The sequence below is a fragment of the Periplaneta americana genome, chromosome 11 (genome assembly GCF_040183065.1).
Source record: "Periplaneta americana isolate PAMFEO1 chromosome 11, P.americana_PAMFEO1_priV1, whole genome shotgun sequence".
NCBI lineage: Eukaryota > Metazoa > Arthropoda > Insecta > Blattodea > Blattidae > Periplaneta > Periplaneta americana.
In genome coordinates this window covers 169,190,259-169,206,816 of record NC_091127.1, presented here as the reverse complement: position 1 = coordinate 169,206,816, position 16,558 = coordinate 169,190,259, and the positions used below count along the sequence as shown (strand labels likewise).

General features: G+C 35.3%; 1 protein-coding gene across 1 annotated transcript in view; it reads left to right on the top strand.

Annotated features, from left to right (window-relative positions):
• The window catches only part of LOC138709583 (kinesin-like protein KIF20A), a 90,522-nt gene that overhangs the window by 14,566 nt on the left and 59,398 nt on the right, over positions 1 to 16,558 (top strand). The window contains exons 6-9 of the mRNA XM_069840465.1: positions 485 to 590; positions 4,278 to 4,493; positions 11,076 to 11,259; positions 15,525 to 15,653. Of these exons, the coding sequence (XP_069696566.1) occupies positions 485 to 590; positions 4,278 to 4,493; positions 11,076 to 11,259; positions 15,525 to 15,653 (635 nt within the window). The remainder of the gene's footprint in view (positions 1 to 484; positions 591 to 4,277; positions 4,494 to 11,075; positions 11,260 to 15,524; positions 15,654 to 16,558) is intronic.

Here is a 16,558-nt window from a genome sequence, read left to right as displayed (position 1 = left end):
CTATGAGTATGTCTTATTTATGATGTTAAAATTTTTTTTTTAATCCAATGCCACCAGGTTGTCTTTTCGACATTTCTGGTCTTCTCTCCTGGCCGTGGCTTAGTTGTAACCCACTTCTGAGGTTGGGGCGCCTGGAAGGCGGAGTTACATTACCCCGATGATGTGATAGGATGATTATGATAATGTGGTGCCAGGAGAGGTCTTAAATTTAAACTTAATCTAAATTCCAGACCATGGACGAACACAGGAATAATCCCCTTTAAGGAAGAATTCCTGTGCTGTAACCGGGAATCGAACCCGGGACCTCATGGACTATAGCCAGAAGCTCTGACCACTAGACCATGAGGCTGGTCTTATGATGTTTAAATAGAAACATACATTTTCATGCAAATCCTGTCTAATTATAATGTAGCCTAAACTGTGCTTTAGACATAGAGTGATCACAACATTCAAGACTTCATTGAAATAAAATTACCTTTTGCAGGGATATGATTCCATTCATTCAAGCAAGTCTACTCTCTTCTCGAATTCTGATATAAGTTTGGAAAAACAATCTGAAAACAGTTATAGCACTATTAGTAGCAACACTGGTAAGTACTATATTTGTTTTACATAAATTTGACTGTCTAATTTTCTTTGAACAGTAATGGAACTAGCCTATATTGTGTTTGTCCTGTTTGAGGATTTTTCCCATTGGTACTAAAATATTTCTCTTCAAACTCTTTAACATACGGTAACCTCTCAATTTTACACTTTCACACCTAGTTTTCTGCATATTGATATTCACTTGTCGACTGTAAATGTAACACTAAAAACTTAAAATTCTTTCTATTGAAATATGTAGACAATTGGACAGACAGCTATCTGCACCAGAGCCTCACTTGGACTGGTAACTGGACAAGTGACAATAGACTTCACTGTACTTCATTGTTTCCTAAAGTTGAGCAAAATGTCCTGAGGGGCCACATTCCATTGAGTGTTGCACCAAAATATCAGTAACTCTTTCTCTAGACCAGTAATTCTTAGAAAATATGTGTGCGTGGGTGTGTGTGTGTGTGTGTGTGTGTGTGCGTGCGTGTGCGCGTGTGTGTGGCCTTCACAACATTGAAATTCACCGGAACCATACCTCATGTTTTAGAAGACACTCCACTGATCAATCGTCAACACATTCACTTCTTGCATGATGGCGTTCCTGCACACTTCAGTCGTACGGCTCGCCGGTACTTGGATCGAAGGTTTCCTGATCGATGGATAGGTAGAGGTGGCCCAATTGCTTGGCCTCCACGCTCACCTGATCTGAACCCTTTCGATTTCTACTTGTGGGGCCATTTAAAATCATTGGTTTATTCGTCTCCGGTGCCTGATTTGGAATCCCTTCGGAATCGAATTGTGGCATGTTCTGAGGACATACGCAATACTCCTGGAGTTTGGGATCGTGTTCGCAGGTCAATGAGACATCGATGTGAGGTCTGTATTCAAGCAGGAGGTGGACATTTTGAACATCTTCTGTAATGACAACGACCTGCGGAAAGAAAAACGTTCCGGTGAATTTCAATGTTGTGAAGGCCATAACTCGGAAATGAAGCATTTCCGGACACATGTTGTAATGAACTATTTTGATTGTCTACATGTGGGAAATACATACCTGAAATTATGCCCCGTATTTTTTAAACACCCTGTATATACACACACTGAAACTTCCCTTAATGGACACTTCCCAATAGCGGATATTTTAAAATTCCCCTGCAGAATAACATTGGCCCTTATGATAAAATTCTTCCAAATAGCAGACATTCTCCATAATGGAGCGGACACTGAAATGTATCTCCCAACAACAATTAAAACTTCCAAATAACGGACAGTGTGAAAGAAAAAAAAAAAGAAAAAGACTGTTGTAAATTAAACAGAATTCTAATGGAATTCTTTGCAACAATCATCGTGCATTTGAACGTTCTTGTACTTTATTGAAGGTAAGCAGCACAGTTGTTAGTTGTGATACTGTATGTGAGTAGTCCGTACTTTCTTAGTTTGTAAAGTTGAGTGTTTGGAAGTACAGTCACATTAATAATGTCACAAAAACGTAAACGTTTGTCACTAAAAGAGAAAGTGGATATTGTAAATCATAGTGAGAAGGAGAAATTAAGTGTTCGTGAGCTGGCCACAAAGTTTAATGTGGGAAAAACTCAGGTTAGTGAAATTTTGAAAAACAAGGATGTTATTTTAAAATCATACTCTGAGAACGCAATTCTAGATTTCTTTGTGTAAGGTGAAGTGGTACAGTGACTGATGTTTATTTCATTTAAAAAACATTTACTGATACGATTTCTCTCTGGATGAATACTGTAAATAATCTCACTGTCTACTGTACTGTAAAATATAGTGTTGAATATGTATGAGAAATTTTAATGTACTGTATACATACTAAAGATTTTCTAAATAGAGGACACTTCTCAATAACAGTCATTTAATTTTTCCCCGGCGGTGTCCGCTATTGGGAAGTTTCACTGTGTGTGTGTGTGTGCGTGTGTGCGTGTGCGCGCGTGCTTTTTTTGACAATAAAGTCATTTGACCTCTTGCACTCCAATATTTTTCAAAGATATTATCATGGCCAGCCACTGAAGCACAGATTTTGAGGTGTTCCGAATCCATTTCTTGGTTTGAGTTGCACAATGGGCAGTTAGGGACTGATATATTCCAATTCTATGCAGGTGTTTGGCCAAACAATCATGGCCTGTTGCCAATCTAAATGCAGCTACAGACGATTTTTGTGGTAAATCGGGAATTAACTGTGGATTATGATGCAGAGAGTTCCATTTTTTCCCCTTGAGATTGTGTTAACAAATTTCGTTTGTTAAAGTCTAAGTATGTAGATTTAATAAATCTCTTCACAGAGTAATACGTAGATTTAGTAACAGGTCTGTAAGTAGCAGTGCTGCCCTTCTTTGCTAAAGCATCCGCATTCTCGTTTCCAAGGATTCCACAATGGGATGGTATCCATTGGAATACAATTCTTTTATTGAGTGATATTAATTGGGAGAGCATTTTAGTTATTTCTGCTGTTTGAGATGAAGGTGTGTGTTTAGAGACTATTGATAGAATAGCTGCTTTGGAGTCTGACAATGTAACAGCATTTTTAAATTTATTGATGTGGCATAGAAGATTCCTGAGACTTTCACTTATTGCAATGAAAGTCTCAGGAATCTTCTATATATATATATATATATATATATATATATATATATATATATATATATATATAGTTTTTGTAACTGTAGCTTGTATATATTTTCATGTAGTTTTACTTTATGTTTATAGTTTCATTTTTTTATTATTATTATTAAGTTTTCTATTTCTGGTGGTGTAGAAAAAGCCTAATGGCCTTAACTACAACAGAATAAATAAATAGTAATAGCATTTTAATGCATCTCAATATAAGATAATGTCCACAAATATATTCGAAGTATGACCTTGAATTGCAAAAATATGACCAAAATTATGGAAATTACCTAAATGTGCATTTATATGCAGTATAAAATATGTGTAAATGTAATCAGAAACGTTAAATTCTTCTTTAATTCAATACTATGTCTGAAGGCCAGGAATACAATATACGCCTACATAATACGTCATGAACATCTGTACCTTACTCATTAATATAGCATAGACCAGTCCTGAGAGACTCTAGGCAGTGACAAACCTAGCAGTAACCTTGCTTTATGTGTTTTTTTACATCTAGAAACAAAGAGAAATTCTAAAATTATGAATATACAGGGTGGAAGTGAAATAATCCTGCAGCTTTGCAGAGCAAATTCATCATATTGAGTATAACGAAAAAGTCTAATGCCATATCAGTGGGAAGTTTCTAGTTTTTGAAATTAAAAAATGTTTTGTCCAAAAAGTTTGTTGGCGTTATGGATAATTACTATGCATAGGATCTTTATTTCTGCCAATACCAATAGAGAATGTAATAAAGAATATTTTTTTCCTTTGTCGTATGTCAATAGATTGGATGGTTTTTGGTTATCGTGTAAATTAAATGAAAAGTACTGCAAATTCGTTGCCTAGCTAACAAGACTAGATGTGGCAACACTGATCAGCTGTTCTTGACTCTCTTTAGATATGGTAAGGTAGTCGAGGTAGTCAAGGTCGTCTTGTCCCTGATTTTAAGTGAGGCTTACTGGCATGCCGTTCAGTGCACAAGGTTATATCGCTTCCACTCTGTATAATACATGTAATGAAATTATTTAAATTAATCTTTTGCTTTTTTCTACTTTCAGATTTTGTATCAAATTCGTTTCGTACCATGCAAACAAACTTGAGTACTTCCGAGATGGTAGACATAGAAGGAAATACCAGTGATGTGTTTTCAGTTTGGGTGTCTTTCGCCGAGATATATAATGAAAATATATTTGATTTATTAGAATTTTCAAGAGGTGAAAACAAACAAAAACTGTTACTGGGCCAGGACGAAAATAGTGAAGTCTATATTAAAGGCAAGTAATATCCTAAAATCATAAATAAATTCTGTCTTAATGTATTATGGTATTGTGTTCCTTTTAATCATTGTCTGTTGTCTTCTGGTTAGAATTAATAGGCCGGTCCTCTAGTACATTTGGTGTCATAGGATTTCATCACAGTCACTATTGGTCCAGGAATTAATTATTTGTATTGTAGAATCTCTCTCCAGTACAACACATTGTTCCCATTCCTTTTCATGTAAAATTTCTATCTCTGGACTAGGAGAGATGGCGGTGCACAACTTCTAATCACTAGATTGTGCACCAATATGCCTGGGTTAAATCCCAAATTTCTCCACAGTGCATATGAAGAGAACGCATATGTCACTGTTTACAGTGATTCGTCCGTCAGCTAGGGATGTTAAGCCTATGGCTCACTGTGTGTTTTGTGTGCGTGCGCAACCTGTTCAAGAAGGAAGTGACATGGTCCTAATTTTTTTTCCGTTGTGGACAGATTTCCGTATTATTCAGGTGTGACATTAAAATTGAATATTTTGTCATTCATATACATGAAAAACAAAATGGCATGCTGCAAACTGCAAGAAGTACAAAATATTCCACTCAACACTCATCACATTAAATCAACTTTCTGTCGCTTATTACGTTGGTGAATCATCTTGATTAAAATCTCATTTTCTGTATAAATATTATCGTAACTCACTCAGTCATTAAACATTACTAAAGTTTACTAATCTTATTCTATTTAATATCTAAAACAATACTCTGTCTTACTAATAAAAACTCTATATACAGACGTTTAACTGTCTTATACTTATACAATGAGTAGCTCGTTTATAAGTCGTGTGTAAATTCCTTACTAATAATCACTACATACGTCGTGTATAACAGTATAACTGTTACACAGCTACGTCATAGTTTCGTCATTACTTCGTTACGAAAAGTAATAGAATATCTGAGGTTCTCTATTGCATCCTGTAGAGCGCTCTAGTGTGGCGTGTTAAGTATCGATAGTACAACTGGCTCTAATCGATTACCACACTATATTTTGGTCAAAGAGTACAAGCTACAGCAATATTATTCTAATTATTCTGTACTCTTTGGATTGTTTTTCTGTGGTTACAAGGCAACCATCATCATAAAATGACAGTCGATATGAACAGCTGTTACAGAGGCGGCCATTTTTTCTCTATATACAACACTTAAACAAGGGGTTCCGTGTATATAAGTACTGCAAAGCAATTTCCATTGTATAGTTAAAGCCTGTTTATACATCCATTGCTTGTGCATGGTTTATTAGTAACATTTTCTGTCTCAACTCTGCGTAAGACTCGTATAAAAACTATACACGGTTTATTAGTAAGACTGTAATACTGTACTGCATATCACTGCACATTATTAATTAAGTGGACTAAGAGCCATCTATTAGAAGCCTTGAATTCTGGTTTATTTAATTTCTTTCCCAGTTCAATAGCTTGCTTTGCAGAATAGATCCAGAAATTGGCTTGTTCTTTGAAAGGTCATGAAGAACTCACTCTCACAACAGTTCATTTATTTTCACATAAACAGTTGCTTTCTGTTCCTTTTGTGTCACCAATATTGGCCGCACGCCACTCACTCATTATGATCTTTATTTTTTAAAGTGTCACACCTGAGTTTTCCACAACTGTACTTCAACATTATTTCACATAGACTTTGTTTCTAAGTTTCCTTCATCTCCATAACTTTTACTTCATCACTTAATGTTAATGCCACATTTTATGCAACTTTTTTTTTTACCTGGAAATCACTACACTTGCGCTTGTTTAGCTACGACAGCATACAGGTGTGAAGCATTGAAAATCTTTGAAGGGACTCGGCTGCCTAGTCAACAGGGTAATAAAATTTATGACTGACAAGCCAACACACCCTCATATACCCTCTAGAATTTTGCAAAGAAAACTTGTTTTTATCTTAGTGACCTACATATTTAGTATATTCCTTGAAATTACATGCTGTTTCAAAATATAGTTACAAAATATAGTGTGTCCAAGGTATTGTTTCCGTTTTGAACAGTAGCAGTCAGTTTCCGTTTTTGCGTTGGACAGTTTCCATTTTATTCAGAAAAAATTACACATAATACATACAAATTTCGCCGGGACCAATAAATTGTTTCGAAATAGACAGGATTCTGGATTATTCAGGTTCCGATTTCAACAAGTTTCACTGTATATATATAAAATCTGTAAAGAAATTCACGATAATTCCATCTACAAGGACAGGTAAGATACTTACATCGAACATTAAAAAATATATTCCCACACTGGGATTCAAATGTTGTCTCGGAAAGCATAAATCTTTCTCTATCCAGGAGCCACTGTGCAGATGTGAGAACATAGCAGCTATATAGGTTCCAACGAACCTTAGAATTTTAATTACATGCGATTTGTAATGTTTAATTTTTTCGTTTTAATGAATTAAAATTTGCTGACAGCATTCTAAAGTAAAGTAATTCAATCACTTAAGGGGTTAGGTACAGCTTACAGCAGTAAAATTTTGGAAATGTTTAAATTTTTTTTTTTTTTCCATTACTGTATCTTGTACAATAATGAAAATTAGTATGTGTAAAACACTGTCCTTGTGCTACAAAAAGATATATCTTTTTATGATGTAAAAAAGTTATTTACTTTTTTTCCCCCCTTCAAAATTCAGTTTGCTGTGGAGTGATGATGCGTTTCCCACATAACTCAAAAACTATCCAACATTCTGTGATTAAATTTTTTGTGTGTATTTACACATGTCATATCTACAATATATTGCAAGATCACTTATCTACCTTTGATAGATTGTCTGATAACAAATAAATTCATTTAAAAAATTGTCAAATATCAGTATTTTTTATTACACAAAATAAAAAAAAAAATATTATTTATTAAGGAATGTAGTTGAAAGAGCATGATATTGTAAACATGAGTTTCAGCAATAAAATGTTGTTGTTTTCTAATGCCAGGCGTTTGACAATAAAGTCATTTGACCTCTTGCATTCCAATATTTTTCAAAGATATTATCATGACCAGCCACTAAGCACAGATTTTGAGGTTGTTATACCGCCAGCATTCCATTGTAAGATGTTTAGTTGATTCTGTACCATTAAAGTAGTCCCCGCCCAGAGATCCGATTTGGGGACTATTTTACCTCCGGATAATTTTACCTTAATGGTACTCATTTCATATTGGAATGAAAAATGGCAAGTTGTAGCCGATTTAAGTGAACACCATATTTTAACGTTTTGGTGGCTACTTCATTCACACACAACCCCCAGAATGTCTGGAGGATACACCTGCTGTTGGTCGACGGGTCCATTGGACCTAGCTGGGAGATCTTGTTGATCACCAGCTTTCCCTCCTTAAGCCACTGGAGGACGATTTTAGTGCCATAGCAGGTCAGCACTAGGAACAGAAAAGTAGAAAGAGAAGGAAGGAAAGGGAAATGAACCCCTAGGCCTCGAATGCTCTAATGCTGTTAGGGTCGAAGAAAGTAAGAGTTCAGTCAGAGGACTGGCTAGGAAAGGGTAAAGAGGGAATTAGGTATTGGATAGAGGAAAATTATACCAAATTCAGTCATTAACTCATCAAGCTGACCAGTGCTAATTGATGAGTAGCCCCTCCCTTTAGTTCAGCTTGTAAAATTATGCTTACTAACAGCTGCACCACGGGAAGGTAGGGATGGGACATTGGGTATTTGTCCAGGTTGGTTCCTTAAAGCCTTCAATGGGAAGGATTAATGGCTCTCCCCCCTGTATCCGACAGATACCCTTTTGCAGCTTTTTTTTTAGCAATAAAATAAAAGAGAGAGAACATGAAAAAGTTAAGTTTTTTTAGTTATGAGGGAAACGCTTCATCACTGCACTGTGAATGCCAAAATTTTGAATTTTGAAAAAAAGTATATAAATAATTTTTTTAAATCGTAAAAATATTTTTTCTATATAGCAGAAAGATAGTGTTTTAGACACACCAATTTTCATTATTGTACAAGATACATAAATGGAGGGAAAAAAATGTTGACTATTTCCAAAAATTGTACTGCTGTAAGCTGTACCTAACCTCTTAATTCTTAAGAATGATACGAAAACCCAAAGATGGAAGAATTGAGTTTAAATAATTATTTTAAATATGTTGTGAATAGTGTTTAAGCTTCATGGAAGCACAAATGTGCCCCACAGGTAAATACCATGCTACCAATCATTCTTTTGCTGACTGTACATAACGGAGTCTTAGTTAAATTTCTTATAAAACAAATCTTGTACACTGAGCTGCGAAAAAAAAAAATGCCGAGTCAATGGCGCTATTGATTTGAAATATTGTGTTACGAGGACTTCGCTCAGGAAAGAATAGAAATGGAGAAAGCAGTGCATTCAATTTTCAGCGGTGTACCTGTATTTATAATATTTTATATTTATAATAAAATTGATACTTTTGTTGTTAATACTATATGAAATGTAACTGGCCATATATATTGATTGTAACAATGACAGCAACATTTACTTTGGGATGCAACATTTTAATGAGCTGATTTGAACCATTTTCTTGAAGGACACCATGTTTTTAAGAGTTGGCGGTTGTACTGTCCTTTCTCACCCCCCTATATGAAAGGAGGACCACACCTGTCTTTGGTCAGCGGGTCCTTCGGACCTAGCCGGGAGGGCTTACTTGAGTCCACCGACCGTTCCCACCTCTGCCTCCTGTGGGACGCATCTCTATGCCATGGCAGGCTAGCATAGATAATTACCTGTTGGTCCGCGGGAGATATTTCATTTCTCTCCTACCACTCATTTCTGAGAGGCATTCCCCGATCCGCCACCTGGGGATGCGCCCTCTAGGGGTTACCGGTTCCCCCCCAGGTTTCACCTTCTCCATCGTATTGGAGTACTGAATTCACCTAAATGCTTACTGTGCACCAGAGAAGAGGACATGGAGATGGAGCACCTGGCTAATTGTGAAACTCTTAGGCCCGATTGTATAAACCATTTAATCTTAGATCAGAGGTTAAATTGATCCTTGTTTCAGCTGAACTTGGAATTTTGTGTTGTATAAAGTCTAATCTGAGATTAATTTGTCTCAAACTAAAGTCAACTTTGACTGAAGAAATTTCTCCGATTAAGTTAGATGATCCAAGTTCAGTTATTTCTTTTCTGTTTGAAATATACGAATGACAGATTGTGCAAATAAAATATCCATTATTATTAATATTAATAGATATGTTAGGTACATTTATATATATTTCTTTCAATTTCTTGCCTTAATACACAAACATTCTTATATTTTATAAGACTCTATCGTGTTCAGCAGTATCAAATAACATAACCTATAATTATATTATGTTTATAACAACCATTAATTATTAATGGATATGATAGGTACATTCATAAATGTTCAATTAACTGTATTACTAAACGAAAATTGTCGTTTTATAAAGCTTTATTATGTTTAGCAGTATAAAACACCATAACATGATAACAACTTGGAGAACAGTCAACCTTCTTCTTATTGTCTGCCATTATTTACATTGCAAAAAAAAAAAACCAGTGTCTCCAACAGAGTGTAATACGGAAAGTCGCGAAAAAGTAGTTGTAAAGTCACTAGATTTCTCATTATCAACAAAGAAAGATTAAATTTTGTCACTATGGGGTGCTAAAAGGTCACTAAATCCCTATTTAAGCAATATAAAAGTTAAAAGAAATTGTTGTTGAAAAAGAGTTAAAGTCGCTAGATTGGCAACACTGAACAAACCTGTATAACATGGTGCGCGCATCACGTATTTCACCTGTTTATGCGATGTTGCCAAATCCTTTTCACGTGAACTTAGATTGCATTTGAACCAAGGTAATTTGATCGCAGAAAAGTTTTATACAGTAGAAGAAGTGTCTGAACTCGGTTTACTTTTCGATCTTCGATCAAAGTTGATCTTTAGTCAGAGAGTTTTATACAGTTGGGCCTTAGGACATTTGTGGACATTCCATCAAAATATTGGGAAGCAAGAAGGTTGATGACTTCATTGTTAAATCCAGAGCATTACACACACACACACACAATGACAGCATTCATGGATAATAAAGAAGGCTGTGGAATACCATATAAACTGCAGTTTTAGTATTTTCGTGTAGCATTCTGATTACTGTTGTAAAATAAAAGTATATGAATAATTTAAAATCAATTCATATTAAATAACGACATGTTACAAAAGACATATTTACATGTTTTAGAAAACTAATCTCAGGTAAATAGCTTTCCACCTCGCCATGTTTGCAAAAGTCCTTGGAAAACGATGTAATTTCGTATTGGCATTTCTTTTGCAGCCCAGTGACTATTTTGATAGTAATGGTATCAGATGTATATTAAGGAGCTGTAACACTTGGTGCTTTCCTGAAATAATTCTCTGTATTAGTATCATGGTTTGTTCTTTTGGAGGATTTAGTTTTGAATTCCATTATATTTATCAGCAAAATAAATATTAATATGAGCAACTGTAAGTTATACAACTTTTCCCTCCCAATAATTTCACTTGAATCTTATATGTAAGTGCTTTGTAAAGTTTAATACATAGTAAAATGTTTTATTACAGGTTTACGACATATTTGTGTTAATTCGGGTGATGAAGCTTACCAAGTGATGCTATTTGGGAAACACAACTTGAAATTCGCACCCACTGGCTTGAACAGCGTGTCTAGCAGATCACATTGCATTTTTACTATAAGGCTTCTCCGGCATATGAAAACAGACCCACCATCATATTTTCAATTGAGCATGTAAGTACATTTTTATAATAACAAAATGTTGAATTCAATACACGGTTTCATTACATATGCTTGTGTGTTTTTTTAATTTGTATATACAACAGCATGCTTCATTACAACTATAATTCTAAATGCTTTACTTACTTACTGGCTTTTAAGGAACCTGGAGGTTCATTGCCGCCCTCACATAAGCCCGCCGTTGGTCCCTATCCTGAGCAAGATTAATCCATATCCATCATATCCCTCCTCCCTCAAATCCATTTTAATATCTTCCCATCTACCTCTTGGCCTTCCCAAAGGTCTTTTTCCCTCCAGCCTCCCAACTACCATTCTATATCATTTCTGGATTTGCCCATACATGCTACATGGCCTGCCCATCTCAAACGTCTGCATTTAATGTTCCCAATTATGTCAGGAGAAGAATACAAATGCGTGCAGTTCTGTTTTAACTTTCTCCATTCTCCTGTAACTTCATCCCTCTTAGCCCCAAATATTTTCCTAAGCACCTTATTCTCAAACACCCTTAACCTATGTTCCTCTCTCAAAATGAGAGTCCAAGTTTCACAACCACGCAGAACCGGTAATATAACTGTTTTATAAATTCTAACTTTAAGATTTTTTGACAGCAGACTAGATGATAAAAGCTTCTCAACCGAATAATAACAGGCATTTCCATATTTATTCTGTGTTTAATTTCCTCCCGAGTATCATTTATATTTTTTACTGTTGCTCCCAGGTATTTGAATTTATCCACCTCTTCAAAGGATAAATTTCCAATTTGTATATTTCCATTTCGTACAATATTCTCGTCATGAGACATAATCATATACTTTGTCTTTTCGGGATTTACTTCCAAACCTATCTCTTTACTTGCTTCAAGTAAAATTCCCCTATTTTCCCTAATTGTTTGTGGACATTCTCCTAACATATTCACGTCATCTGCATAGACAAGAAGCTGATGTATCCCGTTCAATTCCAAACCCTGTCTGTTATCCTGAACTTTCCTACTGGCATACTCTAGAGCAAAATTAAAAAGTAAAGGTGATAGTGCGTTTCCTTGCTTTAGCCCACAGTGAATTGAAAACGCATCTGACAGAAACTGACCTATACGAACTCTGCTGTATGTTTCACTGACACACATTTTAATTAATTGAACTTTTTTCTTGGGAATACCAAATTCAATAAGAATATCATATAAAACTTCTCTCTTAACCGAGTCATATGCCTTTTTTAAATCTATGAATAACTGATGTACTGCACCCTTATACTCCCATTTTTTCTCCATTATCTGTCGAATACAAAATATCTGATCAATAGTTGATCTATTACGCCTAAAACCACACTGATGATCCCCAATAATTTCATCTACATATGGAGTTCTTCTCAAAAGAGTATTGGACAAAATTTTGTACGATGTCAACACAAGTGATATTCCTCGAAAGTTACTACAGTTAGTCTTGTCCCCCTTCTTAAAGATAGGTACGATTATGGACTCCTTCCATTGTTCTGGTACAATTTCCTTTTCCCAAATAGCAAGTACAAGTTTATAAATTTTGCTAGATAATGTGCTTCCACCCCTTGTATTAATTCTGCTGGAATTTGTTCGATACCTGGAGAGTTTTACTTTTTCAGAGTTTCTATCGCAATTTCGACTTCTGAAAGTGTGGGTTCGGGTATAAATGGCTCAGCGGTTTGTATTTCAATTTCGTCCCGATCATTTCTATTTGGCCTATGTATATTTAGGAGTTGTCCAAAATAGTTTTTCCATCTGTTCAGGATTGAATGAGCATCTGCAAGCAAGTCACCATTCTCATCCTTAATCACGTTTACCCTGATATCCATTCTTGAATTCCTTTATACCTTTATATAAATCTCTAAGGGCCATATTCATAGACATTTCGCAGCATGCGCTTCGAGCGTACTAAGCTAGCCCCGGCTATCCACTGGTTACTTGTACAGAATTCAAATCATATCCTATCGCTAACACTGGTTTATGAATACGAAAAACGCTGATAATCCACCGAAAGCCCGTGCTAAAAATGTCTATGAATACAGCCCTAATGTTTTTATTTTTACTATTGTTTCTACCTCATTCAGTTTTTCCTTCAAGTAATCTCTTTTTTTATTCCTAAGTGTACGATTTGCTTCCCATCTTTTATTGAAATAATTATCTCTATTTGCCTCAACTGGATCGTGTAAGAATTTCAATTTTGCTTGTATCCTTTTTTATACTACCATGCAACAATCTTCATCAAACCACGGTTTCTTTTTCTTAGTTTCTTAACCTATGCTCTGCTCAGCTGCAATTTTGATATTATCTCGGATATTTTCCCACACGCTATTAACATCTAACTCTTCCTCAACTTCGTCGGAACTTGCTAATACGGCAAACCTATTTGAAATTTCGACACAAATTTCTTCACCTAACATAGTTAGGAACATTAAATCCTGATGTTTGAGTTGGGCAGGGCATGTAGCATGTATGAGCGAATACAGAAATGCATATAGAGTGTTAGTTGTAAGACCTGAGGAGAGAAGACCTTTGGAGAGACCAAGGTCTAGATGGAAGGATAATATTAAAATAGACTTGAGGATGGTGAGATATGATGGTAGAGACTGGATTAATCTTGCTCAGGATAGGGATCAATGGCGAGCTTATGTGAGAGCGGCAATGAACCTTAAGTCATTTCTCTGTAAATAGGTCTAAGTAAGTTTGCGCATTAATAATATGAATGAAAAGTTTGAATGAATTGCCACAGTGAGTGGTAGCCTGGAAATTCGAGTAACAATTTAACACTTTTTTATTTAATGTATTACAGCAAGTTTTAAATTTATTATATTTATAACATAAATTATGCATTTTTATGCATAGTGTAGAAGTTAATTTTTTACTCTTAACTTCTCAACCCTGCAAAAAAGAAGTACTGTATGTGTGCTTAAATTATATGTTGTTTTTTTCTCACTGACAAGCGTAACTTGGTTACAGAAGACAACAAATATTTTGCAACAAGGAAATTGTTGTATAACATTACAGTTACTTTTCATAACATCTTGCAAAACACGAAGTTCCTTACATAGTTTGATCTGGATGTAAACTAAGATCATGCGAAATGTGTAGCCTAACAAGCTTTTATTAACTTATGCCCACGTGCATCAACGTTAGTTAGTGTAACCATCAGTTAAAATTGTCACCTAACCCCTGATTAAGCATTTTTACGGTGGATCAACCTCGGTTACGATTTAAATAAGAGGTTAACCACGGTAATCTCTAACCGGTCATATTCGAGCGGTTAAAGGAGATAACCAACGATTAGTAGAGCAAGTAAAGGAAAATGGCGGCCAGAGCCACAGGTGATTATTTCGAAGACGATTATTATTGTACAATACTTGAATTACTTGGATAGAGCGTGAGCGTGAAGGTTCTTTAGTGGAAAGAGAAAATTCTATCGAGGAAATGGGTGACAGAAAATTTCAGGAGAGATTTTGTTTATCAAAATCTACAAATGGATCACTTGAAATAACACAAGAACAGTCGTATTTCTCCTATGGATTGGCTGCTTATATTACGATTGTATGTAACTGTTATTTTCTGTATTTTAAGAGGGAATACTCGAATATCTCTTTCTCTAGCCTATGTCACTAGCTGAACAAAGAGAAGTTATGGATTGATTTTAGGATAATGCACAATTTCCTGGTGTAAATGAGGTCCAAGATCGTACACACATTCCTACTGATCTACTGCATCCTTTTCCTTTATGGATATTCCATCTTTTTATATAGGCCTAATATATTTAAATCTAGTAATTAAGTCTATCGATACTTCAACCTCATATTGGGATATATTCATTTTTGCATTCTATTTTCCATTTTGTACGATTTTAACCTAACAGTACCGAAAAACAAAGAAATGCAACTCGCAAATATAACAGCGCCCAAAGGCAAACAAATGCAATGCAAAAATGTAGGACACGTTCATTTCGATGTAGAACGTAGTGAGCACAGTCGTTTTTAGACGTTGACTATTATCTTTGCAGCGGTATGGATGTTTTCCTTTAGTAATTTTGTAGAAACAATATACCATCATAGACTTCACTCTGGTTAAATGAGGTTCAGCTAGCCATGTTTTAGTAATCGGTGATTATGAATGGTGCACAGAAATTATATTTTAACCACAGTTACTGTTTAACCGTCGTTTCGTAATCTATGATTACTGCGTTTTTGACCGATGTTGATGTATTTCGCCATTAAACTATTAAATTTGTGCTATCTTTTCTCAGGTTTTCATTCTGTGATCTTGCCGGTGTAGAACGGCTGAGAAACACTCACAATGTTGGCGAGAGATTGAAAGAATCTCAGAATATTAACACATCTCTTCTTGTTCTTGGAAGATGTCTCACAACTATTAGGTAAGATAAAATTGTCTGTATCAAATTAATGAAGTGACTTCTGAGATCAGAATGGGGATACATTTTCTAACTTAGGATAGAAGAAGAAAGTATTGAAAATTGAAAATAAACGCCAAGAGAATCTTACTTAAATTTCGGAACAGTTGATCAAAATACTCTCCATTACATTCTATATATAGAGTTCACTTGTTGCAGTGATGTGTGAAGTTCTGGCACACTTTTGTATATAGAAATTGGGAAAACTCAACACACTAATCGCAATCTCGCAACTTGGGTTTAAGGTCAGTCCAGGACACAATGTGTGGGTATTCCTTATCACTCGTATTAGTCAGACATTGGAACATTATTATTATTATTGTTATTATTATTATTATTATTATTATTATTAAATCTATTACAAGAATATAGGATACAAAGCTCTATTGTAAGCAGGCTTCATTTAGGAGTGTTAGGGGTATATACACACTTTACTCTAACACACAAAAGAAGAAAGTTGTTGTGGCACGAATAAGCAAAGGATAATCTGACCCTGTCTTGCACAGAGGGGAAAATGGGTTACAATCCTGCTGCATTGTGTAAATTGTATAATTATATTCTTTGATGTAATACCCAAAGTTCAGTACAGAAACATTCCAAAATAAAGCTATATAAAACTCTTGCAATACCAACTCTCCTCTATGGAAGCGAAATTTGGGTTCTGAAACAGAGATTTCAGCAGATTAAGAGTAGCTAAAATGAAATATCTGCGACGAACTGCAGGATACACACTTCTGGACCACAAGAGGAACGAGGATATACTGCAGGAACTCAACATGCAACCATTAGAAGAAAAAATTACAGAATACAGAAACAGATTTCTCGTATGGAAGCTGGCCGGACACCCCAAGAAATGCTGAAATACCACC